General features: G+C 36.7%; 3 protein-coding genes across 3 annotated transcripts; all 3 read left to right on the top strand.

Annotated features, from left to right (window-relative positions):
* The first annotated feature begins 939 nt into the window (after nucleotides 1-939).
* On the top strand, nucleotides 940-12,992 carry LOC103952168. Its single transcript, XM_009363716.2, has 2 exons — nucleotides 940-1,044; nucleotides 11,254-12,992. The coding sequence occupies exons 1-2, from the start codon at nucleotides 940-942 to the stop codon at nucleotides 12,187-12,189; spliced, it is 1,041 nt and encodes a 346-aa protein (XP_009361991.2). The 3' UTR covers nucleotides 12,190-12,992.
* A 725-nt stretch (nucleotides 12,993-13,717) lies between these two features.
* Nucleotides 13,718-15,697, top strand: LOC103952081 (transcription termination factor MTERF2, chloroplastic-like). Its single transcript, XM_018648630.2, has one exon. The coding sequence runs from the start codon at nucleotides 13,834-13,836 to the stop codon at nucleotides 15,049-15,051; it is 1,218 nt and encodes a 405-aa protein (XP_018504146.2). The 5' UTR covers nucleotides 13,718-13,833; the 3' UTR covers nucleotides 15,052-15,697.
* A 2,881-nt stretch (nucleotides 15,698-18,578) lies between these two features.
* Nucleotides 18,579-20,145, top strand: LOC103952174. Its single transcript, XM_018648635.2, has one exon. It carries the CDS (start codon nucleotides 18,683-18,685, stop codon nucleotides 19,826-19,828), a length of 1,146 nt encoding a protein of 381 aa, XP_018504151.2. The 5' UTR covers nucleotides 18,579-18,682; the 3' UTR covers nucleotides 19,829-20,145.
* Nucleotides 20,146-27,877: the final 7,732 nt, after the last annotated feature.

A 27,877-nucleotide genomic window follows, 5' to 3' on the forward strand; every position in this document is an offset into this window, starting at 1 on the left:
CAACGGTTCAAATTAATTTACTTAATAAAAAATTAATAATTTTTTTTTTAAAATTGTTAAAAATACAGAAAAAATATAGATTTTTTTTTTAAAAAAAAATTTATTTTTTCTTATAAATACCTAACCATCATCTTCAACCTTACACCACATTTCAATATTTTCAAAACTTTCTACCAAAGCTTTCATATACCTTTTGTGTGAAAAAAATGGCTACGTGAAAGACCATCAAAGATGTTACGTTGTGTCAATGCTGGGTTCAAGTTACTCATGACCCAATTACGGGTAATGAGATGGAGTTGTGAGAAATGTGGAGTAGTATTACAGAAGTGTTTTGCGTTAGGCTTGTAAAATGCGCCAGAAGTAGTCAAGGTCTTCAAGGTCGTTGGAAAAAACTCAACATATCCTTTATTTGTTGGAAAAGCGCTCTATCTCAAGCTTCCATTAATCTGAGTAGTGGGAGGAGTTTAGCAGATCAGATGATAATATTTTTATTTATTTATATGTATCCCACCTGCATCAATATTTTAATTTATTTATTTGTGTTACACCTGAGTTTTATAATGTTGTCTTATCCCACATTTTATAGGCACTACAAGCACAAACATTTTACAATGTGAAGAATCACAACAAATCATTCGGCGATGAGAATGTTGGGAAGTTGTAAAAAATTGTCCCAGATACAGAATTGTGCCAACAGGTCCAGAAGTTGTTATACACGGCGTCTCTCTACACAGTTTGCCAGAACAAGACACGACCGCACAGGAAGAAGACATATTTGAAGAGGTGCCGAAAGAGACGCCCGAAGAAGTGCTGGAGACCTAGGCGACTCGTCGGTCCCTAAGGCCTCAAGGTAAGAAGACGGCAAAGAAAAAAAAGAGTTCTTCCAAAAATGACTACACAAAATACATGGACGAACTTGTGCACTAAGGTGAACTGAACATGGCGCGGGAAGCGGCTAGAGATGAGGAAAAAGTTGCTGCTATTGCAGCAATATTAGCAGCTACTGAGAGACGTGATGCAGAGGCTGAGAGACAAAGAGAAATAGTTAATCGAGAAAATGAGATGATTAGAGAATCACTTAATCGAGAAAACGAGATGCTTAGAGAAGAAAGAATGGCTCAAGCAGATCGTGACACTATGAATAAGCCTCTTGTAAAACTGTCTCATAATTCAAAATATTTTTGGACATCGGAAAAAAAGAGACGTGGTGCAAAGAAGGTGTGCAAGAGACACAGAAACAACTCGAAGGGGTTCTAGCTACACTGATCCTAGCTCCACGTATCATAGCTCCACAGATCATAACAACAAAGATCCTAGTAGCACATATCCTAGCTCCACATACTTTGTATAATTTCGTATTTATTTGTAGTACTTTATTTAATTTCGTTTTAATTTTTAGTACTTTATATAATTTTGTCTTTTTTTTAGGACTTTATGTAACTTTTTATTTATTTTTAGTACTCTATGTAATTTTTTATTTATTTGTAGTACATTATGTAATTTTTTATTTATTTTTAGTAATAGATGTAATTTCTTAAATATTGTAGTACTTTATTTAAACACAGCAAATAAACTTAAAAAAAAAACACACGAAAAAAAAAATACATAAACTAACCAAATAAACTTATTAACAAAACACACCGCATAAAATTACATAAACTCACTAAATAAACTTAAAAAAATTACACTAAATAAGCTAAGAACTTTATTCTTCCACCACAAACTCCTTTTAATTATCTTGACCTTGTTGCAATCCCCACAGGTGCTCAATCAAGTTAGTTTGACGGGTATAGTGCCAGTATGGCTCTTACATTGAAGTGTACCGCTCAACGATCAATTGATTGTAACATCCATCCCGTTCTAATGGCTCGTGTTGCACAGAATCTTCGGTGGCATCATGAGCACAATAGATACGTGTTCTTGAGTTATTCATTGTGTCTAGCTCGTATTCATCGACGACATCATAAACATACTCATCTTCCACAATCGTGTTGTGGAGAATGATACACGTCATCATGATGGATCAAAGAGCCTCGACATCAAACATTTTGGCTGTTGACCTGACAATCGCCCAACGAGCTCGCAGGATATCAAAACAACGATCCATATCCTTCCTACACCCTTCTTGACATTTTGCAAAGTGTTTTTCTTTTTCACTTTGTGGATGTGAGACTGTTTTGACAAAAGTTGTCCACCTTGGGTAAATGTCATGTGCAAGGTAGTACGGCCCTTCGTATGTATGGCCATTGACTGAGTATGTGACTCTGGGTGATTTGCCTTGCAGCATTTCGTGGAAGACTAGAGATTAGGCAAGGACATTTAGGTCATTTTGAGCTCCTGGAACTCCAAAGAAATGCATGCCAAATCCATGTATCAAATGAAGCCACCGCATCCAAAATGATACTTTTGGCTCATTTTTTGTCGCCATACGCTCCTTGCCATGCACTTGGACAGTTTTTCCAGGTCCAGTGCATGCAGTCGATGCTTCCAATCATGCTAGGGAAGCATCGCATCTCACCCTTCCTCAGCAGCCTTTGCAGGTCCCTTAGCGTAGGTTTCCGGATGTAGTCAGTGGTATAAAGGGCTTCGATTGCAGAGGAAAATCGCATGAGGTACTCCAGAAGAGTTGATTTTTCCATCCTCGTTATCTCATTCACTTGATCTGTAGATGTTCCATATGCAAGCATTCGCAAGGCAACAATAATTTTTTTGCTTAGAAAGAAGACCTAGAACATGAAAAACATCCTTTTTTTGCACAAAGTATTGATCATGGAAACGACGTCTAAAAACATGATCAGGGAATACACAGTTGGGGATAAAATAATATTCCAAGAGATTTCTACCTCTTCTTTCCCTCTTTCTATCGAAGTTTGCAGCATGTCTGGGTTTGGATATCTAACCCATAACTTCCATGACACGATGGGAATCACAATGCAGGATCCATTTCTCAATTTTATGGCCTAACAATTAGATTAGTCCAATTTTTAGTTTTTATTTTATTTTATTTTTTTATTTAGGTTCATGAATAGGACTCCAAGTGTCAGCACTTTTTGTTGTTAGGTTGATATTTTGCATTGTGATTACTATTTTACTCTACTATAGCTATTCAATGGAAAAAGAAAAAAAACATAGAAAATGATACGATCGGTACTTTGCGAGCTATACTTCTTGGGAATAATCGCTAAAAAGATAGCGACGGATAGAAGAAAACGTCGCTATGCTATTACCGATCCCTCCCTTTTCAATTTTTTTTTTCAGTTTTTTATTTTTATTTTTTATTTTGTTAAAGTTTCTTTTATTTCTCTTACCATGACAACAAACTATCATATTCATGTTTTTCAAAATATATTTTTTCCGTGCAAAATATATTATAATTCATTTTTAAAGACTTGTAATCAATGATTTAAAACCTAAATTTAAAGATATTTTTCTATTTTCTCACTTTAAGAATCAATTAAAAATAGTTTCAAGACCTAATAATTGGTAGGATCACATCCAACGGTTTTGCAATATTTTCCTTAACTCCAATCCAAAATATTTCTTAAAGCTAAAAATTTCAATTTTTTTTCACAAAAAAATGTGTGCTATAAGCCAAAGTTAGAGTCATTCTATTCGCACCACATATTTCCTAAAATTAATTTAGGGCATTTCCAAAATTTTGGACACCTATAAATCTCTTGGGGGCCTCGCTATTAGTTATATTATTTTTCTATTTTTTTTTTCAATTCAGGTACCCTATTAGTTGGTATAAACCCAGATTTTAGCTGATCTTTTACCTTTTAAACTACCTATCATGTAAGTACTTTTACAGTCTAAACTACATGTCATATAAGTACTTGTACAAGCTAAACTACCTATCATATTATAATATTAGTCGGCATAAACTTAGATTTCAACTGATCTTTTATAATCTGAACTACCTATTATGACACGCCCCGACCCCGATATTCCCCGAATACCAGGATAGGCACGTGCTGGCCGACACCCGAAGGTGACGAAAGCCATTTATTGAATGCAAATGCTGAAAACAAAGGATAAATAAGGCTTAAAAATATAAAAGAATAATGAATATGCAAATAAGGACCGTGTTCAGAGCACACCACTAATCTAGAACACTAAAAGAAAATAATATAAAATTGAATGAAACCAAGGAGTGGGTCCTACACCAAGAGGACTCGAAGATGCCGATGCGAATGTGCCTGGACGTCGGGATTGTATGCCTCGATTCTAAGTCCTGAAGGGGGCGCAAAACAAACATGAGTGGACCAAGTTGATATATATATAATAAAGCATTTATCAACATACTAACCCCCAGGTTTTATGAAAACACTTATATATAATGATAAACATAGGTTTTCCGAAACCTAGCATGTTGTGCAATATCTCAAATCATAATTCGCATAAATAATAAACACTAGTGAATGTCCGATATAACACTTCAGGCCCCATGCCGGCTCCCCGTCTCTGAGCACACAGTCAGAGGAAAATACACTTCAGGCCCCGTGCCGGCTCCCCGTCTCTAAGCAGACAGTCAGAGGAAAACACACTCCAGGCCCTATGCCAACACCAAACCGTCGCCCGGGACCGACCGGATCTATCCCTACGTCCCGTAGCGGAAAGGACCACTAGGTAAGTACAAAACCAGTGAACATACATATATTGAAAATCAACTTCATAGTATAAAGTCATCCATCATCTATACTATAAAGAGGTGTTCTAAACATGTTCTAAATATCATATCGTCATCCATCAGATATTCTATAAGAACATGGGTTATAGGAAAAATAGTAATAATTCAAACTAGCCTCAGTAAGCATGTTATCTCGTAAAACGTTTCATAAAACATAATCATCAAATCATGCTTTTCATGTATGCTTTTCTACTATCAAAACATGCATTTTTAGAAGGGGTCCACTCACAGTACTTCGCCGTCGAAAAGCCACGTCATCTAGCGAAGAAGGAAACGCCATCGATAATTGCCCCTAAGCACATAAATGGTACATTTAGTCAAACTCTACTCAAACGATTGAATTTGGGAAAACAGACATCAGAAACGGGTTCAGGACGTCGAAGTTAGCCTAGGGGGGTCCCGCACGAAAACCGAAAAAGTCAACCCGAGGTCAAAGTCAACTTTGACCGTTGACTCAAACGGCCCAAAGGCCTAATTACAAAGGGTGTTGGGTTGGGCTGCCCAGGTTTTGGGCTTGGCAGAAAAGGCCCAAAGGCCTTGGGTGTTCGCCGGAGTCCAATGAGGGAGAAGGCCGGATTTCGGCCGGAGAATTCCCAAGCTCCGTTGGAGCTCAAAACTCAACCAAAACATGTCATTCAATATACCAAATTGAAGCCCCGAAGGTAAGGAATCGAAATATACCCTTGGTTCCCGTCATTGTGGCCGGAGTTGGCCGGAAAACAGCTTGGAAGCCACCGGTGTCCGCCGGAAACTGGGTAAGATTCAAATGAGCATAACTTCTTCAATACTCAATGAAATTAGGTGAAACAAAAAGGAAAGTTGTAGTACTCAGCGAGACGAAGAGATTGATACCTCGCACGCCGGCCAACTCGCCGTGGTTTGGCCGGAAATCGCCTCGAAAGGGACGGTGCTCGCCGGAAAACTGGGAAATGTCTCCGAGGTGGTTTCTTCGTGATTTGACGTCCAAAACACAACCATGGGGTTCGAAAAGAGCTATAGGTGTGGGCATGGGTGTGTGTGTGTGTGTGTGTGGGTGTGTTCTGCTCGGAGAAAAGAGCACCGAGAGGAGGGGGAAAGAGAGAGCACGGAGGAAGAAAGAGAGAAGAGAGGAGAAGACTTTTCAGAAAAAAAAGAAAAGAAAAGGGAAAGGGAAGGAACCGGGGGACAAAAACAGGGGGTGGGCCCCTTGGGCTCACCAATTAAGGCTCAAAAACAATTTTTAAAATGGAAAGTATCCCCCAAACTTAGTGAAAATACAAAAATACCCATTTTCTTACGTAAATTCCGGGACGGGTTGTTACATATTATATAAGTACTTTTATAGTCTGAACTACCTGCCATATAAGTACTTGTACAAGCTAAACTACCTATCGTATTGTAACTACCTATCTGGTGGAATAAATAATTTTATATGATTCTAACAGTAAGATGTAGTCCTCCATCTTGGTAATATTAAAATCCCCTGAAGCTAACACAATCAATGTCAAAAGCCTCTTGAGCAATTACTTACATAAGACAATCAATGTATAATGCTTGCGAATCATGTAACAAATACTAACAAAAATGAAGCTTACTGTTGTAAACGACTCAACGAAAACATGTAAAACTACTTGTAGTTCTCATAACTTCATGCAAATTCAAATTCAAATTTGGATACTAATATGTAGGAATCGCGAGGAAAATTCAAAACAGGAGTCGGATAGAGTTTTTGATGAAACGATGAGATTTGATGAATAACTTTTTATTTTATTTTAATACAATGATATATTTTACACTAAAAAAGATGAGAGTTTTTTTTATGAAATGATGAGATTTGATGTTTAACTTAAAGTTCCATGTTAATTTTGGAAGAGTCATGATAAAACATTCAACGACAGTTGATGCAATTTTGTTTTCAAATTATGAACACTTTAATTGTTCTACTTATTAGACCCTACCTATGACTATGCAATACATTAGACCCATATCAAAACATGCGGATCAGGATCTTCTCCTGAGCAAAGGGTGAAGATTCTCTTGACCAAGGTCATCGAGCCATTTTATCCAACGGCTACAAACAGAGGGCCTCTCTAAAAGTTATAATAATTGTAGCCATTGGATAAAATTTCAACGGCCCGATGGGCTTGGTTAGGAAAATTCTTACTAGGGATGGGCAAATACCCATTGGTTATCAGTAACCCCTGTTATCCGTCCATTTAAATTTGACGATTATGGTTTTGAGTAAGTATTTAGATAAATAAACGGTTATGGGTATAACCATTTACCCGTGAAATTTAAATGGGTGGTTATGGATATTATCCGTGGTTATAAACGAGTACCCATTTAACCGTTTATTTTAATATATGTAAAACTAAAAAAAAAAAAAATTAGTTTCTAACTAGGTTTAGTATCCCGAGATATATTTGGTTATAAAGGGTCATATAATATATACACACACACACACACACACATTTATGCCTCACTTGAGAGAAAAATATAGTTGATAGGATGGGCTAATGTTTAATATATGTGATTGAATATGCTAAAGCATTAAAGTGTTCAACAGTTTTGTTTTCGAGTCTTTTGGAACTTTGACCAATTCAAGATAATGATTACCTTAAGCATTTAGAAACATGTTATTATTAGATGATGCGTACTTATATATATATATTTAATTGGCCTCGAATTTTCAATAAATATTTGACCCCAAAATTAGAAATCGATTAAATGGCTTGGATCGATGAACATATATTTCTAAATAAAAATCCAAATATGTATCAAATTAGCTTATTAGCCGACTAATGTGTACTTACATATATATATATATATATATATATGCTTATTAGCAGACTAATGCGTACTTACATATATATATATATATATATATATATGATTAACCTACAACCATGCATGATTCTTGTAATAAATTGACTGTCAAATAATTAGGAGACATCACATATATTCATAAATAATATTGCCGTTAATATAAAAATACATGTTAAATTTACTTATAACGGTATTTAATAGTTAGAAAAAAGAAAATTATGACGAATTTCTTTTTAATTTTCAAGTTGTTAAAAAAATAGGTAGACGGGTAAAAAAAAAAAAGTAAACGGGTATGCAGTTATAGGTCAATATGTATGCAGTTATGGGTAAATGGGTATACGGCTATGGGTATGATTAACCATTTATAAACAGTTATAGATATGATTATACCCGTTTATACAAATACCCAACAGGTAAACAATTATATAAGTAAAAATTTAAATGATCATAAATAAATAACCGCGATTATCCATCTGTTATAACCCTTGCCCATCTCTAATTCTAACATGGCAAGCCTCTTCAACTTGAAGGCCGCCAGATTGTGTTATTCCCTGTTTCTAGGCCTGGCAAACGGGTCGTGTCTGTCGTGTTCATGTCGTTTTCGTGTAACACCTGTTATCTTAACGGGTCGTGTCGTGTCACACCCGTTATCTTAACGGGTCCTTAACAGGTCGTGTCACTTTACCCAACGGGTAAAGTGACCCGACCCGTTATGACCCGTTAAGAAAAAAATATATTTTTTTACAATTTGCACATACCACACATTGCGACATAAATATTACTTGAAAACATTAAAATATTTCTCGTTCAAGTACTATATCTACACTCGAAAATGAAAGCCTAATAAAAAAAATAATACATACACTACTAATCTATTACAAATATTAAATGTGCAAGGATAAAGAGTTTTTGTTTTTAAAATTGTAAGTCTTTCTTAAAAGTTTACACCTCCATTTACAAAATCTTCAATTTACATCGAACATCATGAAATTGTATTGGAACTTTGGCTTGATCTATTGCCTTCAATACTTTTATTAAGTATATAAATTCCACTAGTGTAAATATTTTAAATTGAAGATCGAATTCATTCATTGTATTCATATAGGGTCAAGGAGTGTAGTTATAAAAAATCATCAAAATCGGAGTTAAAATAACCGTTAAATCTTGATTTTTCGTTTATAACCGTCGAAAAGCTTTGTCCCGTTACTTGATCTCTGAATGTTTTTTTTTTGTGATTTTTTGCTGATGTGATCTCCAAGCATATACAAACAATTTTGACGGTTTTGATCGTTGAAATTAGTTTTGGAGAATTCGTAAAATGATAGATTGACTAACACTTAGAGTTTATTTATACTTTTATTAAGTATAACATAAGATTTTGTGGTATCCACTTGTGTAAATATTTTAAATTGAAGATCGAATTCATTCATTGTATTCATATAGGGTCAAGGAGTGTAATTATAAAAAATCATCAAAATCGGAGTTAAAATAACCGTTAAATCTTGATTTTTCGTTTATAACCGTTGAAAAGCTTTGTCCCGTTACTTGATCTTTGAATGTTTTTTTTTTGTGATTTTTTGCTGATGTGATCTCCAAGCATATACAAACAATTTTGACGGTTTGGAACGTTGAAATTAGTTTTGGAGAATTCGTAAAATGATAGATTGACTAACACTTAGAGTTTATTTATACTTTTATTAAGTATAACATAAGATTTTGTGGTATCCACTTGTGTAAATATTTTAAATTGAAGATCGAATTCATTCATTGTATTCATATAGGGTCAAGGAGTGTAGTTATAAAAAATCATCAAAATCGGAGTTAAAATAACCGTTAAATCTTGATTTTTCGTTTATAACCGTCGAAAAGCTTTGTCCCGTTACTTGATCTCTGAATGTTTTTTTTTTGTGATTTTTTGCTGATGTGATCTCCAAGCATATACAAACAATTTTGACGGTTTTGATCGTTGAAATTAGTTTTGGTGAATTCGTAAAATGATAGATTGACTAACACTTAGAGTTTATTTATACTTTTATTAAGTATAACATAAGATTTTGTGGTATCCACTTGTGTAAATATTTTAAATTGAAGATCGAATTCATTCATTGTATTCATATAGGGTCAAGGAGTGTAGTTAAAAAATCATCAAAATCGGAGTTAAAATAACCGTTAAATCTTGATTTTTCGTTTATAACCGTTGAAAAGCTTTGTCCCGTTACTTGATCTTTGAATGTTTTTTTTTTTGTGATTTTTTGCTGATGTGATCTCCAAGCATATACAAACAATTTTGACGGTTTTGATCGTTGAAATTAGTTTTGGAGAATTCGTAAAATGATAGATTGACTAACACTTAGAGTTTATTTATACTTTAATTAAGTATAACATAAGATTTTGTGGTATCCACTTGTGTAAATATTTTAAATTGAAGATCGAATTCATTCATTGTATTCATATAGGGTCAAGGAGTGTAGTTATAAAAAATCATCAAAATCGGAGTTAAAATAACCGTTAAATCTTGATTTTTCGTTTATAACCGTTGAAAAGCTTTGTCCCGTTACTTGATCTTTGAATGTTTTTTTTTTTGTGATTTTTTGCTGATGTGATCTCCAAACATATACAATCAATTTTGACGGTTTGGATCGTTGAAATTAGTTTTGGAGAATTCGTAAAACGATAGATTGACTAACACTTAGAGTTTATTTATACTTTTATTAAGTATAACATAAGATTTTGTGGTATCCACTTGTGTAAATATTTTAAATTGAAGATCGAATTCATTCATTGTATTCATATAGGGTCAAGAAGTGTAGTTATAAAAAATCATCAAAATCGGAGTTAAAATAACCGTTAAATAGTGATTTTTCGTTTATAACCGTTGAAAAGCTTTGTCCCGTTACTTGATCTCTGAATGTTTTTTTTTTGTGATTTTTTGCTGATGTGATCTCCAAGCATATACAAACAATTTTGACGGTTTGGATCGTTGAAATTAGTTTTGGAGAATTCGTATGCCATCAATCAAGTTCCGTGTGTGTGTGTGTGTATATATATATATTTATTAAATATATTTAAATCTATTTATTTTGTGCGTATAAATTATAATTGACTGGTACACGGAATAGTACATACATCACGTGTCACGTGTTCATTATAAAAATAGTGAGATATGTTATGACAGTCATGTGTGTGATAAAAAGTTAATAACTTAAAAAAAAAAAAAAAATTTCTCACCACTTCTATTAATTTTCATTTTTCCCTCTCTTTTTTGTTTCCTTTTCAACTTTTTCTTATCATTTTCACTTTTCCCTCCAACATCTTTCCCTAATTCCCTCACTTTTTTGTTTTATTTTCAACTTTTCTTAACATTTTCATTTTCCCTCCATTTTTTTTCTTCAAAAAGGACGGCAAGTTGACAAATGCATGATCATGCATATTAAATTATTAATTAATATGCATTATAGTTTTTATAAAATTTAATATATATATATATATATATTTATTATAATTTTTAGGGGTATAAAATTGTAAAATTAATGTATATAATTATTACAATATTTTTTTAGGGTTATAAAATTATAAAAATAATATTCTGCTTATCGTGTATCGTGTTTACCCACGTGTATACCCGACCCAACCCGTTATCTTAACAGGTGCTTATCGGGTTACCCGATAAGACCCGATTCGTTATCGTGTCGACCCAAACACCTGTTAATTTCGTGTCGTGTCGTGTCGGGTTATCGGGTCGTGTCAGAAATTGCCAGGCCTACCTGTTTCCCAAAACTAAAACTAAAAGATTTGTTGTTGGGCTTGGAGGTCTAAATCCCTCGCCTTTTGTTTCTTCTCTTCGAAGTCTGATACTCTGCAGACACTCGGTCTTAGAAATTTCACAAAACCAGCACGATTTCACAGTCAATTACCTCATAAAATCATGCGGGTTGTCTCCGGAAGGTGCAATTGCAGCATCCAAGCGGGTCAAGTTGCGATCCCCCGAAAGAGCAGACTCTGTTCTGTCATTTCTCAGAAGCCATGGATTCTCTGCAACCCAGATCTCCAAGCTCATCAGATCACGCCCGCAACTTCTCATGGGCTATCCGGAAAAAACACTTTCGCCAAAGCTTGAGTTTTTCATGTCTGTTGGAATTTCAAGGGAGGAGCTTGCAAAAACTATTGCTTCCGTTCCTGGTCTTTTGGATGTGAACTTGCAGAAGCGGATAAAACCCACTTGCCTTTTCCTTGGGAATCTGCTTTCTGGGAAAAAAATTGTTGCTTTTTTGAAGAACGGCTCGCGGATTTTTTTGGAAGGCCATTCGAAGAATCTGGCGCCGAATATTGGGATTTTGAGAGAACTAGCTATGCCCCAATCATGTATTTCTCTGTTGCTAGCTCATTTTCCTAGATCTTTAATACGAAATCCTGAGAATTTCGGCAAAGTTGTGGATGAGGTTAAGCAAATGGGCTTTAATCTGGAAAAATCAACGTCTGTCATGGCAATAAATACTTTGTGTAGTAAGTCCATATGGAATCATAGTTGTGAATCTTATAAGAGGTGGGGTTGGTCAAAGGACGATGTTCTCTCTGCTTTCAAGCGGTTCCCACATTGTATGACCAAGTCGGAGAAGAAAATGATGCAGGTAATGGAATTTCTAGTGAACAAAATGGGATGGCCGGCACGAGTTATTGCCAAATGCCCAGTTTGAAGAAGCGAATAATCCCAATTCCCAAGGTGTTCGGTTGTTAAAGTTTTGATGTTGAAAGGATTGATAAAGGAAATTGAATATGTGAGTTTGTATTCTGTAATCCTCCCTGCAGAGAAATTCTTCTTGGCGAAGTTTGTGGCCGGATATATAGATGAAGTACCTCGGTTATTGAGTGTGTATCAAGGAAAAGTTGAAGTTGTGATGTAGTATCGTAGATGCAGCACTGCTCATTGACATTGGTAGCATCTAGCTTTTGGCTCAGTATATTTTCCTAGAGATGAATTCAATTGGTAGTCATGGATGAAGAAAGATGAAATTCATTTTTTCGTCTTCCCGTTCCACTGTCTAGTGTTTTTGTTATACGGATACTCTCTTATTTGAAATTAACTTGAGATTTGACCTGCTCTGCTCTCTGTGATTGTGGTGCATTCAACTATATGATCAATGGTCCTTGACCTTGTTCATCCTGGAATTGCCTTCGGTAGAATGCACACCTATGTTACTTCTTTGGTTTCAATTTAATCTACTATCGATATGAAGGAATGACAAAACTTTTGTCTGATATATCAAATTTTAAGATGTGTAAGATATCAGTGTCTGATATATCAACTTTTGTCTGCGACTTTATCCCTGTTCTGCTATGCTAGTTGTTATCCACAAGTAGCTAGCCTTATTTTCAGTGACAATGGTTGGGTGGTTAGTACTATTCTGCATTGTGATTCCCTTGTGTTAGCCTACTTTGCAAGGCCATAGGGATCTTATTATGATCAATATTGTATCCACACTGTTTTGTTTGCACCGTCTTTACCCTATTTGGTTGGTAAAGACACTAAGGTCTGGAGTGGATCCAATTCCGTTGAATTGATCTTAGACTCATGCAAGCAAAAGCTAATCTGAATAAAAGAGGGTTAGTGCTATTCGCCAACACTAAGGTCGGATTGAATGAATTGAAGAAAAAAAAATAATTTAACAAATGGTGTGTGAAAAGTCTCAGTTTAGTTTGTTTGGCCTTGTTTGGTAATCCAACTCCTCTGCTTGTAATAAAACTAAACATTTTTTGTTATTGTTGTGTTAGACAAACAGCTGTTGTGCATTCCTCCCAAATTTTTACTGTTTAATCGAATTGGAGAAGATCAGGTACTATATGAACCAGGATCCTCGCCGGATCCATTCCCTAGGGATCCTAGGGATCACGCAATCGTATCCGTTCACTGTATATCGTGCGGTCATAAATCATTTAAAATTTAAAATTCAAATATAAATAGTACCTAACGAAAACTGGTCGCACGATATACAATAAACGGACACGATTGCGTGATCCCTAGGGAATGGATCCGACGAGGATCCTGGTTCGTACTATACACACACTTATTTTTACATCCCACACGCTTCTTGTTAATTTCTATTTTTTGATTTTTTTTAAAATTTATTTGATCTAACAATCTAAAACTAAGAGGTTTGTGTTGACGGTTAAAAATGGTGTATAAATAGCACAATCCACCAATAGAAGATGTGCGAAGTGAAAAAAATGTGTGAATAGAGCACCAGGCAAACCGAAAACCCAAAAGACTAAACGGAAGAACAGGAAGGGTTTTGGGGGCGTTTCCATCCAATTCAAAATTTGAAATTCATCATCTAACTATTATGGACATGGTATCGCTCTCCAAATTGAAGGTCCTCGCCCTCCGATTGGGTTATTCTCAATCTTCCAGTTCCAGTAGAGTTGCTTCCACATTCAAACGATTTGTCTCTGGAGATCCAAAACCCTCACATTTTCCTCTTCAACATCAGCTGCTACTCTGCAGACATTTCACCTCTGAAACTTCAGAAAACCACAACGATTTCACAGTCAATTACCTCATAAGCTCATGTGGGTTGTCCCCAGAAGATGCAATTTCAGCCTCCAAGAGGGTCAAGCTGCGTTCTCCAGAAAGACCAGACTACTTTTTGTCCTTTCTCAGAAACCATGGATTCTCTGCAACCCAGATCTCGAAGATGGTCAGGTCATACCCAAGACTTTTCCAATTGCATCCTGAGAGGACCATTTTGCCAAAGCTTGAGTTTTTCACTTCTCTTGGAGTTTCAAAGGAGGAGCTTGCAAAATCTCTGGCGTATCAACCGAAGCTTTTGACTACGAGCTTGAACAACCGGATTCTACCCACTTATGATTTCCTTCGGAGTTTGATTTCTAAGAAAAATGTCGCTTCTGTTTTCAAGCATGGCTCGCGGATTTTCAAGGACGGCCACTCCAAGAATGTTGCCCCAAATATTGAGATTTTGAAAGAATCAGGTATGCCCTATTCCTGCATTTCTCTGTTGCTTGCTCATCACCCAAAAGTTTTAATGGTAAAGCGTGAAGAGATTGTTAAAGTTGTGGACGAGGTTAAGCAACTGGGTTTTAATCTGCAAAAATCAACTTCGGTGCCGGCAATAAAAGCATTGTGTGGTAGCAATAGGTCTGCATGTAATCGAAATCGCCAAGTTTATAAGAGGTGGGGATGGTCTGAGGATGATCTTGTCTCTGCTTTCAGGAGGCACCCGGTATGTATGATTGTGTCGGAGAAGAAACTAATGCTAGCAATGGAATTTTTAGTAAATAAGATGGGGTGGCCGTCGGTAATGATTGCCAAATCCCCAGAGGTCATGTGTTACAGTTTGGAGAAGAGACTCATCCCCCGCTGCTTGGTTGTTAAAGTTTTGTTGCTGAAAGGATTGATAAAGGGGATTGAAAACGTGAGTTTGAGTTCTGTGGTGGTGCCTGTAGAGAAGTTGTTCTTGGAGAGGTATGTGGCCAGATATATCGATCAAGTACCTCAGTTATTGAGTGTGTATCGAGGAAAAGTTGAAGTCTGGGATGTATGATGTTCGTAGGTCAAACGAGTTCAGATGCAGCGCTGCTTGGTTGTTAAAGTTTTGTTGCTGAAAGGATTGATAAAGGGTATTGAAAACGTGAGTTTGAGTTCTGTATTGGTGCCGTCAGAGAAGCGCTTCTTGGAGAGTTATGTGGCCAGATATATCGATCAAGTACCTCAGTTATTGAGTGTGCATCGAGGAAAAGTTGAAGTCCGGGATGTATGATATTCGTGTTAGAGTATGAGTCTGATTCATACGGTTTGGTAATAATCCTTGTTGTCTCAGATTGCTATAGAGAAGTCTTAATATGTTTATGAGAGTTAATTTGACTTTGGTTTGGATTGAAACTCTATGTTGATAAGCTTAAGACTAGAACTCGTATAAGGATTTTGTCTTGTATTCCTTGTAGGATTTTAATAGGGCAATCTATGTTTAGTATAAAAACATAAGCCACTGCTCTCACAAAACATTCGCTCAATATTGAACTAAGACCTATTGTTAGTTTGAGTACTTTTGGTTTTGCAAGAGAGGAGAAGTTGCACTGTTTGAAGTCTGGTTTGGCTTCTTCTTCTACTACTTTTACGGGTTAGTTTGTCATTATGTTTATCGGATTGTGATTTTAATACTTGTATAAATTTGTGGTTCACGAGCTTAATCTCTTAACTTGTAATTTTTGATAAGTTTAGTCTTACAGTTCGTAGGCCAAACGAGTTCAGATGTTAAAATTTTAGACACCTCGATGCAGATGCTGATGCAGCGCGGCTCATTGTCGTTGGTAGCAGCTAACCTTTGGCTAAGTGTTGTAAGTTTGTGTCCTTAACTTGTTTGAGTTTTCACATTATAGGTTGTGTCGGATATCATTTTCATAGTATAATACCAGTTAAAGTCGACTGTGTTTATTAATTTGGCTTAATTGCATCTCATTTGAACATCTCCCTAAATTTCCTGAAATGCGGCTGTTTATTTGCATAGGCAGAAAGAGATCCAATTGCTTATTTACATTGGATTCACACAGAAACGTAGGCTTTGCAAGGATGCTGTGTCTATACAATTAAGACATATGATACATAAAGAAAAACGATATAACTAAATATGACTAATCAAACATGTCAGCAAAGTGTAGGCTACGCGCTTGCCACACCATCACTTACTGGTCAATTTGACGGATTGATTAACAGCTAAACGACATTAGTATGAAAACGTGAGTCATTGTACGAAAATTGAAAAAATTGATGGACGTATGAATTTGAAATTGGATGAAAGCCTAAAAGGGCAAAATAGGAAAATGCCGAGAGAACAAGTGTTGCAGTCATCAAGTTACGCTATTATCTCCCAACAGCTGTTGAAGTATTTCCAATATGCCAAACTTAGGCCATCTCCAACCTACTTGGCCAAATGGTTGAAAATAGCTCGAAATGACACGAAAATCGTCTTCAACCAAAGGCTAGGACAAAGAGCTTGTGGGCCCCACCGGCCTAAAACCACCAAATCAGGCTAGCTAGCTGGCCATTTCCAGCCAACTAGTCAGCCTGACGAGCCCAGCCCATTTGAATATTTATTTTTTGGACGAATTTAAAAAAAAAATCTAATTTTTTCCCTATAAATACCTAAGCCATTCCTATATCATTTCTCACATATTTTTTACCATTTCATACTATATTACCTCATTTTATTTTAATTCTTCACATTCTATTCTCTTATCTCTTCCAATAATTTTTTCCTATTCGAAAAATTATTGAGATTATATAAAGATAAGAAATTCGGAGGCTTATTCATTTAGCGACAAGTGACACTTAAAATCTGTCCGAAAACTTTATTTTAATATGGTAGTTTAATTTAATTAACCATATTAATTCAATTAAATAATAAAATATATATTAATTATGTTTGGCCTATGACCCTTTGACCCATTCGATTGGAGATAAGTTTTTTGTCAAATGACTATATTTGACCTATGACCCTTTGGCCATCTCGATTGGAGATGATATAAAATATGGCCTGACTGGGACATCCCACATCGTCCAGGGGAGTGATCCTTATATGTATATTCCCATCCCTACCTAGCACAAGGCCTTTTGGGAGCTCACTCGCTTCGAGTTCCATAGGAACTCCGAAGTTAAGCGAGTAGTGTGCGAGAGTATTCCCAGGATAGGTGACCCATCGAGAAGTTCTCGTGTGAGTTCCCAAAAACAAAACCGTGAGGGCGTGGTCGGGGCCCAAAGCTGATAATATCGTGCTACGGTAGTGGAGCGGGCCCGGGAAATGGTCCCCCCCCGGGCCGGGACGTGACAATTTGGTATCAGAGCCTAACCTTGGCCGTGGTGTGCCGACGAGGACGTCGGGCCCTTAAGGGTGGTGGATTTTGACATCCCACATCGCCCAGGGGAGTGATCCTTATATGTATATTCTCATCCCTACCTAACATGAGGCATTTTGGGAGCTCACTGGCTTCGGGTTCTGTAGGAACTCCGAAGTTAAGCGAGTAGTGCGCGAGAGCATTCCCAGGATGGGTGACTCATTTGGAAGTTCTCGTGTGAGTTCCCAAAAACAAAACAGTGAGGGCGTGGTCGGGGCCCAAAGCGAACAATATCATGCTACGGTGGTGGAGCGGGCCCGGGAAGTGGTCCCCCCCGGGCCAGGACGTGACACTGACAGTGTTCATTAAAATATAATTTCTTGCAGGACTATGGGGCTAAACATGGTCATTGGTTGGAGATGCCCTTAAAGGCCAAAGTAAAAACTACATTACCCTTGTCACTAGTCATCACATGCAGCATTTAATGAAGAAGGAGGATTCTCTTCCCTCTTAATCTATTTCCCCTCCCTTCCTACTTGAATGATTGTAATTAAGCCGCATCAATATCTTATATTGATTTTTTTATAAAGACATTAAGACAAAAGGCAAAGTCTAAGAGGATGTAAGGAAAGAGGAGTAGGAGGGCAAATAATCATACTCCCTTAATGGAATAGATGCTACAACAGCTGAACACCTTAAAGTCGAGGGAAGTTTTTTTTTTTTTTTTTTTCAAGTGTTCTTCTTCTTGTACAATGACATGTTATACACTTGGGAGTGTGGGGGGCACACTAAACAGTCTCTTGAGAATGTGGGATGGGAGGATATTATAGAAAAGTATGTGATGATGTAGTAAGATAACAAAAATGTTGTTCTTGTTATCTAATGATACCATCAATTGTACCATCTTTTTAATAAAGATGGAACCCACATATGTAGCGACCCCACTTCTATTAAAAAGATGATACAATTAGATAGTAAGTGTAGCACCTAAAGGGACCTACATGTACTACTCTTACTCATCGTTTTAAAATTCAAAAGTACTACTCTTACCATATTTTACATATCACATATGTACCACCGTTCTAATAGAGTTAGTACCTACTAATACATGTGGATCTCATCTCTATTATAAAGATGATATAAATGTGTTACGTAAAATGTGGTAAGAATAATACTTATAAATTTCAATTGAAAAAAAAAAAACGAATGTAAAGCGTTATAAATATGTTGGGGGTAACTAAAATTACCTAAGAAATAGTAAAGTTCAATAAATCCCACTGAACGGAAGCAGAGGTAGGGTTTTGGGGCCATTTCCAATTCAAAATTTGGATTTGAAATTGAAACATGTTAGTGCTCACCTTCAGTTTGTGTTATTCTCAGTCTTCCAGAATTAAACGATTTGTTTCTCTTCAACATCCGCTGCTACTCTGCAGAAATTTCACCTCAGAAATCTCAGAAAACCACAACGATTTCACCGTCAATTACCTCATAAACTCATGTGGGTTGTCCCCAGAAGGTGCAATTTTAACCTCCAAGAGGACGAAGCTGCGTTCTCCCGAAAGACCAGACTCCGCTTTGTTCTTTCTCAGAAACCATGGATTCTCTCAAACCCAGATCTCCAAGATCGTCAGGTCATGCCCACACGTTCTCCATTCCGATCCTGATAAAATCCTTCTGCCAAAGCTTGAATTTTTCAGGTCTCTTGGAGTTTCAAGGGAGTGCCTTGCAAAAGTTTTGGAACGTCAGCCCACTCTTTTGTCTGCAAGCTTGGAAAATCGGATTATACCCACTTATAATTTTCTTAAGAGTATGGTTTCTGAGAAAAATGTCGTTTCTGTTTTCAAGTCGGGCTCGCGGATTTTCGTGGAGGGCCACTGCAAGAATGTTGTCCCAAATATTGAGATTTTGAAAGAATCAGGTATGCCCCAATCATGCATTTCTCTGTTGCTTGTTCATCACCCCAGCACTTTAATGCTAAAGCCTGCAGAGATTGGTAAAGTTGTGGACGAGGTTAAGCAAATGGGTTTTAATCTGCAAATATCAACTTCGGTGATGGCAATAAGAGCATTGTGTGGTAAGAATAGGCCCGTATGGAATCGAAGTCTCCAAGTTTATAAGAGATGGGGTTGGTCTGAAGATGTTGTGCTCTCTGCTTTCCGGAGGTGCCCTTGCTGTATGACTGTGTCGGAGAAGAAAATAACGCTAGCACTGGAATTTGTAGTGATAAAGATGGGGTGGCCGTCGGTAATGATTGCCAAAGCCCCAGTGGTCATGTGTTACAGTTTGGAGAAGAGATTTATCCCCCGCTGTTTGGTTGTTAAAGTTTTGTTGCTGAAAGGATTGGTGAAGGATATTGAAAACGTGAGTTTGTGTTCTGTGTTGGTGCCTACAGAAGAGTGCTTCTTGGAGAGGTATGTGGCCAGATATAAAGATGAAGTACCTCAGTTATTGAGTGTGTATCATGGAAAAGTTGGAGTCGAGGATGTATGATGTTTCGTGGGTCAAAAGAGGTTAGGTATTGTAAAATTTTTGGACGCCTCGATGCAGCTGCAGAACTACTCATTGCCATTGGTAGCAGCTAGCTTTTGGCTCAGGATTACAAGTCGGTGTCCTTAACTGCTGTTTTAATATTTTTCTATGAATGAGTTCAGTCGTTAATCGTTTGTTAGTATTAACGTTCCAGTGTCTAGCTACTTTAGTTATATATATGCTTTCTTATTTGAAATTAACTTGAGATTTGATCTGCTCTGCTGTCTGTGATTGTGGCGCCTTCAACTTTAAGATTGATGGTCATTGCCAAGAGTTCATTACTCGTTTGTGGGTGCTCTGGAGCTAAATTGGTCATTAAGGCTAATTGTTTTCTTTTGTTAATAGTTTGTTGACTGATTTGGAATGTTGAGACTTTAATGTTACTTGACCAAATTCAACCAGTTTCACATTTAAAAATCTACACGAAAATATAAATAAGTTAGTAAATCAATTCAATGTCACGTGAAGAGATTATAGATGAAATTATTTGTGTTTAGAATCTATACGAAAATAAGAAAAACAAACTCCATCCAACAAGAGTTTGCTTGTTTTGAAACTCGTCGCATAACTCATTGGGTCTTGTGATGTGTGGAGGAAGTCTAGTCCACGAGAGATTTTTCAATATGACGAGAATATGAGATGATACACCATGTGTTATTATACAAATAGTATGATATGTGTGTTAAAAAGTTAATAATTTAAAAAATACAATTTCCCACCACTTGTATAAAAACACGTGGTATACCTTCGTGTTCCGGTCGCAAGGAAAAAAAATTTCCCAGTCCACAAGCAGTTTGAATGGAGTTTGCTGTCTCTTCCTTCCTTTTGAAGTAGTCTTTTCAAACCTCTGTTCTGAACAAAGGGGGTTAGCAAGGAAAAGGAAACTTTCCTCCTTGCAGTAGTCGAGCAAATTGAGAATATTGAGGTGAGATAATCGAATTGTTTGCCGCAGTTTGAGTTTTTCAGGTCTGTTGGAGTTTTGAAGCAGGACCTTGAAAAACAGTGGCGTACAACCCGAATCTTTTGACTACGGGCGGATTGTGCCCACTTTGTGATTTCCTGAGGAGAGTGGTTTATGAGATAAAAATGTCAATCAATGTTTTTGGAAGGGTTCGTGGATCTTGGTGGAAGGCCATGCCAAGAAGGTGACGCCAAACATTCAGATTTTGAGAGAATTAGGTTTGCCCTACACTGCATTTCTCTATTGCTTGCTTGTTATCCCTACGTTTTTATGCTAAAGCCTAAAGAGCTTAGTCAACTTGTGGACGAGGTTAAGCAAATGGGTGTTAATCTGCAGAAATCAACTTCGCTGACATCAATATTCGCGTTGTTTGGTTTTGCCAAGTTTGCAAAACGTGGGGTTGGTTTGACGATAATGTTCTCTCTGCTTTTAAGCGGCATCCACACTGTATGTTTGTGTCGAAGAAGAAACAAATGCTAGCAATGGAGTTTTTAGCAAACCAGATTGGATGGCCTTCAAAAATTATTGCAAAAAAACCGGTGGCCCTTGGTTTCAGTTCCGAGAAGAGATTGGTTCCAAGGTTTTCAGTTGTTAAAGTGTTGTTGTTGAAAGGATTGATAAGGGGGATTGAAAACGTGAGTTTGGGTTTTGTGTTGGTGCCATCGGAGAAGTGCTTCTTGGAGAGGTTTGTGGCGAGATATAAAGATGAAGTACCTAAGTTATTGAGTTTGTATCATGGAAAAGTTGACGTCCAGTATGTATGATTTTCGTAGGTCAAAAGAGATTAGATATTGAACAATTTTAGACGTCTCGATGCAGATTTAGCGCTGCTCATTGTCATTGCTAGCAACTGGCTTTTGGCTCAGTTTTGTGAGTTCGTATTTCTGTAGAAATGAATTCAGTGGTTAGTCTTGGCCAAAGAAAAATGAAAGCTCATTTGTTTTGTCTTTGCGTTTCACTGCCTAGTTGCTTTATAGTTGTATATACTCTCTCTTAATTGTAAACAACTTGAGATTGATCTGCTCTCCGGTGGTTGTGGCTGGTTCCTTTAATTGTAACATTGATGGTTCTTGGCTTTGTTCGTCTGGTATTTTATTGGATAGAATGTACTCGTAAGGCGCTTATATTGGGGTTCAATTTAATCCATTCTAGAGATTGAAAGACAACAACAATAAAGCTTTATCCTACTACTAAGTCGGGTCGGCTATATGAATCCTAGAACGCCACTGCACTCAGTTTTGTGCCAGTTTTTCGTTAGATTAAATAGACCCAAGTAGTCCAAGTCTTTTTCTAAAGTCGTTTTCCAATCGAGGAGTGACATAGAAAGCGTTAGAGTCAAGAGATAGAGAGCATGTCAGTCGGAGTAGATAGAGAGGGCAGATTCATCGATTCGAGTCCAAAGAAAATAGAACGGAAATGAGGTCAATAGAGAGTTGAGTTACGTAAACTGTTGAGATTAGTGGAATTGGCGGAGTCATCTATTTGAGTCCGGAGAGAATAGAAAGAAAGTGAGGTCAAGAGAGAATTGAGTTTAAGTAGAGATTAATCTCAACCAATTCGACGACTGTAATAATTTATAATCTTATATACTATATATTTAAAATTAGTTCGGTTCATTATTACGAAGTAGGATGTATTAGATGCCAACAAGTGTATATTTAGTAGGATATTTAAGCCAAAAAGTAAAAATAAATAAGAGAAAAATATAGAGATGTTAAAATGTGTATTTAATGTATATTTTTTTTAATTTCATTTCAAATTAGAGATGTTAAAATCACATGTAAGCGAGGCTTAAACGAAAAATAACAAAATTTTACTTCGTTAAAAGAAAAATTAACAAAAAAAAAGTTTCAAATATCTTTAAATATAGGTTTTAAATTGTTGATTACAAGTGTTTAAATACAAACTATAATAGATTTTGCATGGAAAATATATTTTGAACATCACGAATATAATAGTTTGTTGTCGATTTTGAATATCACGAATATAATAATTTGTTGTAGTGGTAAGAGAAATAAAAGAAAAATGTACAAAAAGATTCAAATTCTTATGGGTGCCAGAAAGTTAAGAGTGATTTTGTGGTAGCCAGAAGTCATGCGTGACTTTACTTTTTGGCACCCACAAGAATTTGAATTCAATTTTTATACATTTTTAGTAAATTTTCTTTTATTTCTCTTACGGTAACATCCCACATCACCCAGAGGAATGGATCATGTAAGCCTTATATGTATATTCTCATCTCTACCTAGCACGAGGTCTTTTGGGAGCTCCTTGGCTTCGGATTCTGTAGGAACTTCGAAGTTAAGCGAGTTCGCGCGAGAGCAATCACAAGATGGGTGATCCCCTGGGAAGTTGCTCGTGAATTTCTAGAAACAAAACCGTGAGGGTGTGGTTGGGGCCCAAAGCGAACAATATCTTGCTACAACGGAGTCGAGTTGGGATGTGATGAGGGCCTGGGGCGGGATGTGTCAATTTGGTATCAGAGCCAATCCCTGGCCGGAAGTGTGCCGACGAGGATGTCGGGCCCCTAAGGGGGGTGGATTGTAACATCCCACGTCGCTTAAAGGAGTGGATCTTTTTGTAAGAGCAGCTTCCTGCCATTGAACCACAAGTTAGTGCTTTGTGCCAAAAATTCAAACCGAAAATGAGAACAAAAAGCGAGGAAGTGAATGGAGAAGAGGTGGCAGTTTTCCACACAACATGAGCTCAACTTGATAGAGGTGTTGGTTATTAGTTAACGCAAAACTTACAAGAATACAACCGGCTAACACAAGAAGCAGATTAAACACAATAACTAAGCCTGTTTAATCGGTATTGTAACTTGACAACGCAACAAGACATGAGTCTATTGCCACACCTTAATAAAGAGACCTCAATCTGAACAGTACATTGCTAGCTTAGGAGTTACCGAATACAACCCACCACAAGTTCTCACTGTTTCGTTTCATTTTGTTCTGCAAAGAACAATTAATGCAATGGTACAACTCTTAGGGGCTTAGAACACAAGTCACACTTTACAGCCAGTATTAATAGTGATACTTGATACAAATTGTGTTTCAGAGTCAAAACCTCAAAACAAAAAACAAAACACCAAAACTCAAAATACTTCTAGTTTTTGCCAAACATTTATCGACCTAAAGCTTTAAGCCTTCTGTTTTATTTAACTTCTCGAGTATGCACATTTTTCTGAACTTAGAAGAAAATACTCAACTAAAGAGCTACAACACTCTTCACATGCATGGGCATGGGGCATGGCTTTTAAAAGGGCCACAGGCGCAAAAGTTAGACAACATAAAATGACGGATTGTAGTGTAATCTGAAAACTCAAGAACATTATCAAAAGCTATCAACAAATACGTCACCTGCTTAGGCCAGGAAGAAGATAAAGAATTCTGCAGTTCCATGCGTTTGCCAACTATGCTATTCAGACTCTCTTTCAACTTAACTTCATGGTGCTTCTTTTCTTCCAATGAGCTCACCAATCTGTCTAGAAACCTGAAATTAAGGTTGACATGAATTATTATTCTACTTCAGTTCACAGAACAGAAACAAAATAAGAAATCCGGGATTCCAGGATAAAGGTATGGCTGCTTAAGTATAAATTAACATGCTAAATGATACAGCTGTAACAGATGAGAAATTTGACTTGTACCTATTCATTAAGACCAAACAAAAATAAGATTAGCCAAATCCTTATATGTATATTCCCATCTCTACCTAGCACAAGGTCTTTTGGAAGCTCACTAGCTTAGGATTCTATAGGAACTCCGAAGTTAAGCGAGTTTACGTGAGAGCAATCCCAGGATGGGTGACCCCCTAGGAAGTTGCTTGTAAGTTCCCAGAAACAAAACCGTGAAGGCATGGTTGGGCCCTAAAGCGGGCTATATCGTGCCACGGCAGAGTCGAGCCCGGGATGTGGTGGGGCCCGGGCCGGGATGTGACACTTACCACTACAACAAATTATCATATTCATGTTATTCAAAATATATATTTCTGTGCGTAAAGCCGCCTTATTCTGCGTGAGCGGAGCCTACCTTGTTCTGAGATGTCAAAATATATTTTTCCATGTGAGGTGTCTGTATCGTTTGCATGCCAGTAGCCCTCCCCTTTTTGCGTCCACTAAGCTCGTGTCATTTTGGCATGCACGAGGCCAACCTTGTTTTCTGTGTGCAGAGTTGGTCTCGATTTGTGCGACGTATCCAGCCTCATTTTTCGTGCGAAAAGCTCGCATTGTTTTGCATGTCAGAAACCACCCTATTTTCTATTAGCGAAGGCCACCTTATTTTGCTTCCGATGGTTCGCCTCGTTTTGCGTGAGCTAAGTCCGCTTCGTTTTCTGTGCGTTGAGCCAACCTAACACTCATGTTTTTTTGACAAAAATGCAAATTTTTTTATTTTTGCAAAATATTTTTCCTGGGCATTAAGTTAAACTTTTTTTTAAGGAATTTGGAGGCATTTGTACGGCTTTTTGATCAACAAATATATATTTAGTAGAATATTTAAGCCGAAAACTAAAAAAATATAGTAGAAAGGCCTAGAACATTGTTGGATGGGGTTCTACATTCAAGAATCTCAACGGAAATCCCACCTTCATTTTCAAAACTTCACAGTGAGATGAAGGTGAAAACAAATAGATTGAACGGTGATTTATGTACGAATTTGCAAAACTGACTAAAAACTGTGAGTGTTAATCCACGTTTCTTTGTAAAAAAAATGCAAATTTTTTATATTCTAGAAATATTTTCCGCATTAAGGAAAATTTTATAATGTATTTGGAAGCAGATTTACAATTTATTAAGCAATAACTGTATATTTAGTAGAATATTTAAGCTGAAAAGTAATAAAATAAAAAAAAGAAGTGAAAAATCTAGAGATGTTAAAATGTATATTTGGTGTTTATTTTTTTATTTTATTTTTTCAAATTAGAGATGTTAAAATCACCTGCAAGTGAGGCTTAAACAAAAAAAATAGAAAAATTTTGTTTGGTTAAATAGTCTTTTAACCTTTTTGGTTGACAAGGAGAGTTCTATTAACATATAGTTTAGATTTAGATAAAAGAAAAATTAACAAAGAAAATAGGTTCAAATATCTTTAAATTTAGGTTTTAAATCATTGATTACAAGTGTTTAAATACGAACTATAAATCACGGGACTTTTTGGCACCCGTAACAATTTGAATTATTTTTGTAGATTTTTGTTTATTTTTGTTTTATTTCTCTTATCACTACAACAAACTATCATATTCATGTTCTTCAAAATATATATTTTTGTGTGTCGAGGCGCCTCATTTTATAAGCACCCATAAGTTCGCCTCGTCCTGTGTGCCTAGGTTCGCCTCGTTCTGCATGTGAGTTGTCCGCATCGTTTTGCATACCAGATCTCGCCCCTTTTTGCGACCATTAAGCCCCCGTCTTTTTGGCGTGCACGGGGCCATCCATGTTTTTTTGTGCGCAGGGCTGGCTTCAATTTGTGTGATGTATCCCGCCTCATTTTCTGTGCACAGAGCTCATCTCGTTTTGCATGCTAGAAGCCCGCCCCATTTTCTGTGAGCGAAGCCCGGGTTATTTTGCTTCCGATGCTTCATCTCGTTCTACGTGAATTGAGTCTACTTCATTTTGCGCGCATCGAGCCCATCTCTTACCCTTGTTTTTTTACAAAAATGTGAATTTTTTATTTTTGTAAAATATTTTGCTTGAGCATTAAGTTAAACTTTTTAAGAAATTTGGAAGCAGTTTTATGGTTTATTAAGCAACAAATGTATATTTAGTAAAATATTTAAGCCGAAAACTTAAAAGAAAAAAAGTGAAAAATATATTAGGAGGCTATAACTTTGCCAGATGGGGTTCTACACTCAAGAATCTCAACAGAAATCTCACCTTAACTTCACAGTGAGGCGAGGGTGAAAATACATAGATTGAACAGTAATTTATGTACGAATTTGCAAAAATGACTGAAAATCATGAGTGTTAATCCACATTTTTTTGTAGAAAATGTAAATTTTTTATGTTCACGAAATATTTTCCGCTAGTATTAAGGAAATCCTTATAATGTATTTGGAAGCGAACTTATGAGTTATTAAGTAACAAGCAAGCCATCAAACGGGTCATGTTTGTCGTGTTCGCGTCGTTTTCATGTAACACCTATTATCTTAATGGGTTGTGTCGAATCGTGTCACACCCATTACTTAACGAGTTCTTAACAAGTCGGGTCATTTTACCCAACAAGTAAAATGACTTGACTCGTTATAACCCATTAAGGAATTTTTTTTTTCCCTTCTAAATTTGCACGTACCATATTACCACATAAATATTCTTCGAAACAAAAAAACACATTTGTCGTTAAGTACTACATTTACATACTCCAAAATAAGAGTCTAATAAAAAAATAAATAAAGCATTAATACACTACTAGTCTACTACAAAATATCAAATGTGAAAGGATGTGCAAAATGAGATTCAAGATTGAGATTCAAGAGTTTAGTAAGAGAAAGAGAGATAAAGTAGCTGATTCAATTCGAGCCTTCGACTTTGATAATGAGAAAGAGAGTCTAATTTATCTTTTAGGGTTGAGAAAAATATTGGATAACTGAGATTAAATCTCAGCCAATCCGACGGTAGGGATTTTGTGACATCCCGTCCCGGAATTATCGGAAACGTACGTGTGAAAAGACTGTTTTGCCCCTAGTTTGTTTTCGTTAGGTTTTTGGTTGTTTTGTGTGGTGTTGGCCAGAGTTGGACCACACACACACACTGTCACTTTCCCTCTCCCTCTGTCTTTTCCCTGTCTCTCTCTCTCTCTCTTTCTCTCTCCTGAGTCCTCTATCCTTCTTCTTCTTCCTTCAAACTCGTACGGACACACACACAACTACACTAAATCATCACAGATCGAGGAAACTAAGGACACCTTCGAACTCGTGAAGCTCGTGTGAGTGCAACCATACCATTTGCAGGTGAGAAATCCTCCATTTTCACATCGATTCGAGGTTTTCCGATTTGAGTACTATTCATGCAAATTTAAACTAGCTAGTTTTTGGGATTTTGAAGCTTGTAG

This window comes from the organism of the source record quoted next, unplaced genomic scaffold (assembly GCF_019419815.1).
Source record: "Pyrus x bretschneideri cultivar Hongxiangsu unplaced genomic scaffold, Pyrus_bretschneideri_v1 Contig24, whole genome shotgun sequence".
Classification (NCBI taxonomy): Eukaryota; Viridiplantae; Streptophyta; class Magnoliopsida; order Rosales; family Rosaceae; genus Pyrus; species Pyrus x bretschneideri.

What these genes read in the sequence shown, in the direction of transcription:
- LOC103952081 (XM_018648630.2), top strand. Translation starts at nt 13,834, where the DNA reads ATGGACATGGTATCGCTCTCCAAATTGAAGGTCCTCGCCCTCCGATTG.
- LOC103952174 (XM_018648635.2), top strand. Translation starts at nt 18,683, where the DNA reads ATGTTAGTGCTCACCTTCAGTTTGTGTTATTCTCAGTCTTCCAGAATT.
- LOC103952168 (XM_009363716.2), top strand. Translation starts at nt 940, where the DNA reads ATGGCGCGGGAAGCGGCTAGAGATGAGGAAAAAGTTGCTGCTATTGCA. An exon ending in CTGAGAGACAAAGAGAAATA is followed by an intron (nt 1,045 to 11,253) that starts GTTAATCGAGAA and finishes AGAAATTGCCAG; the next exon opens with GCCTACCTGTTTCCCAAAAC.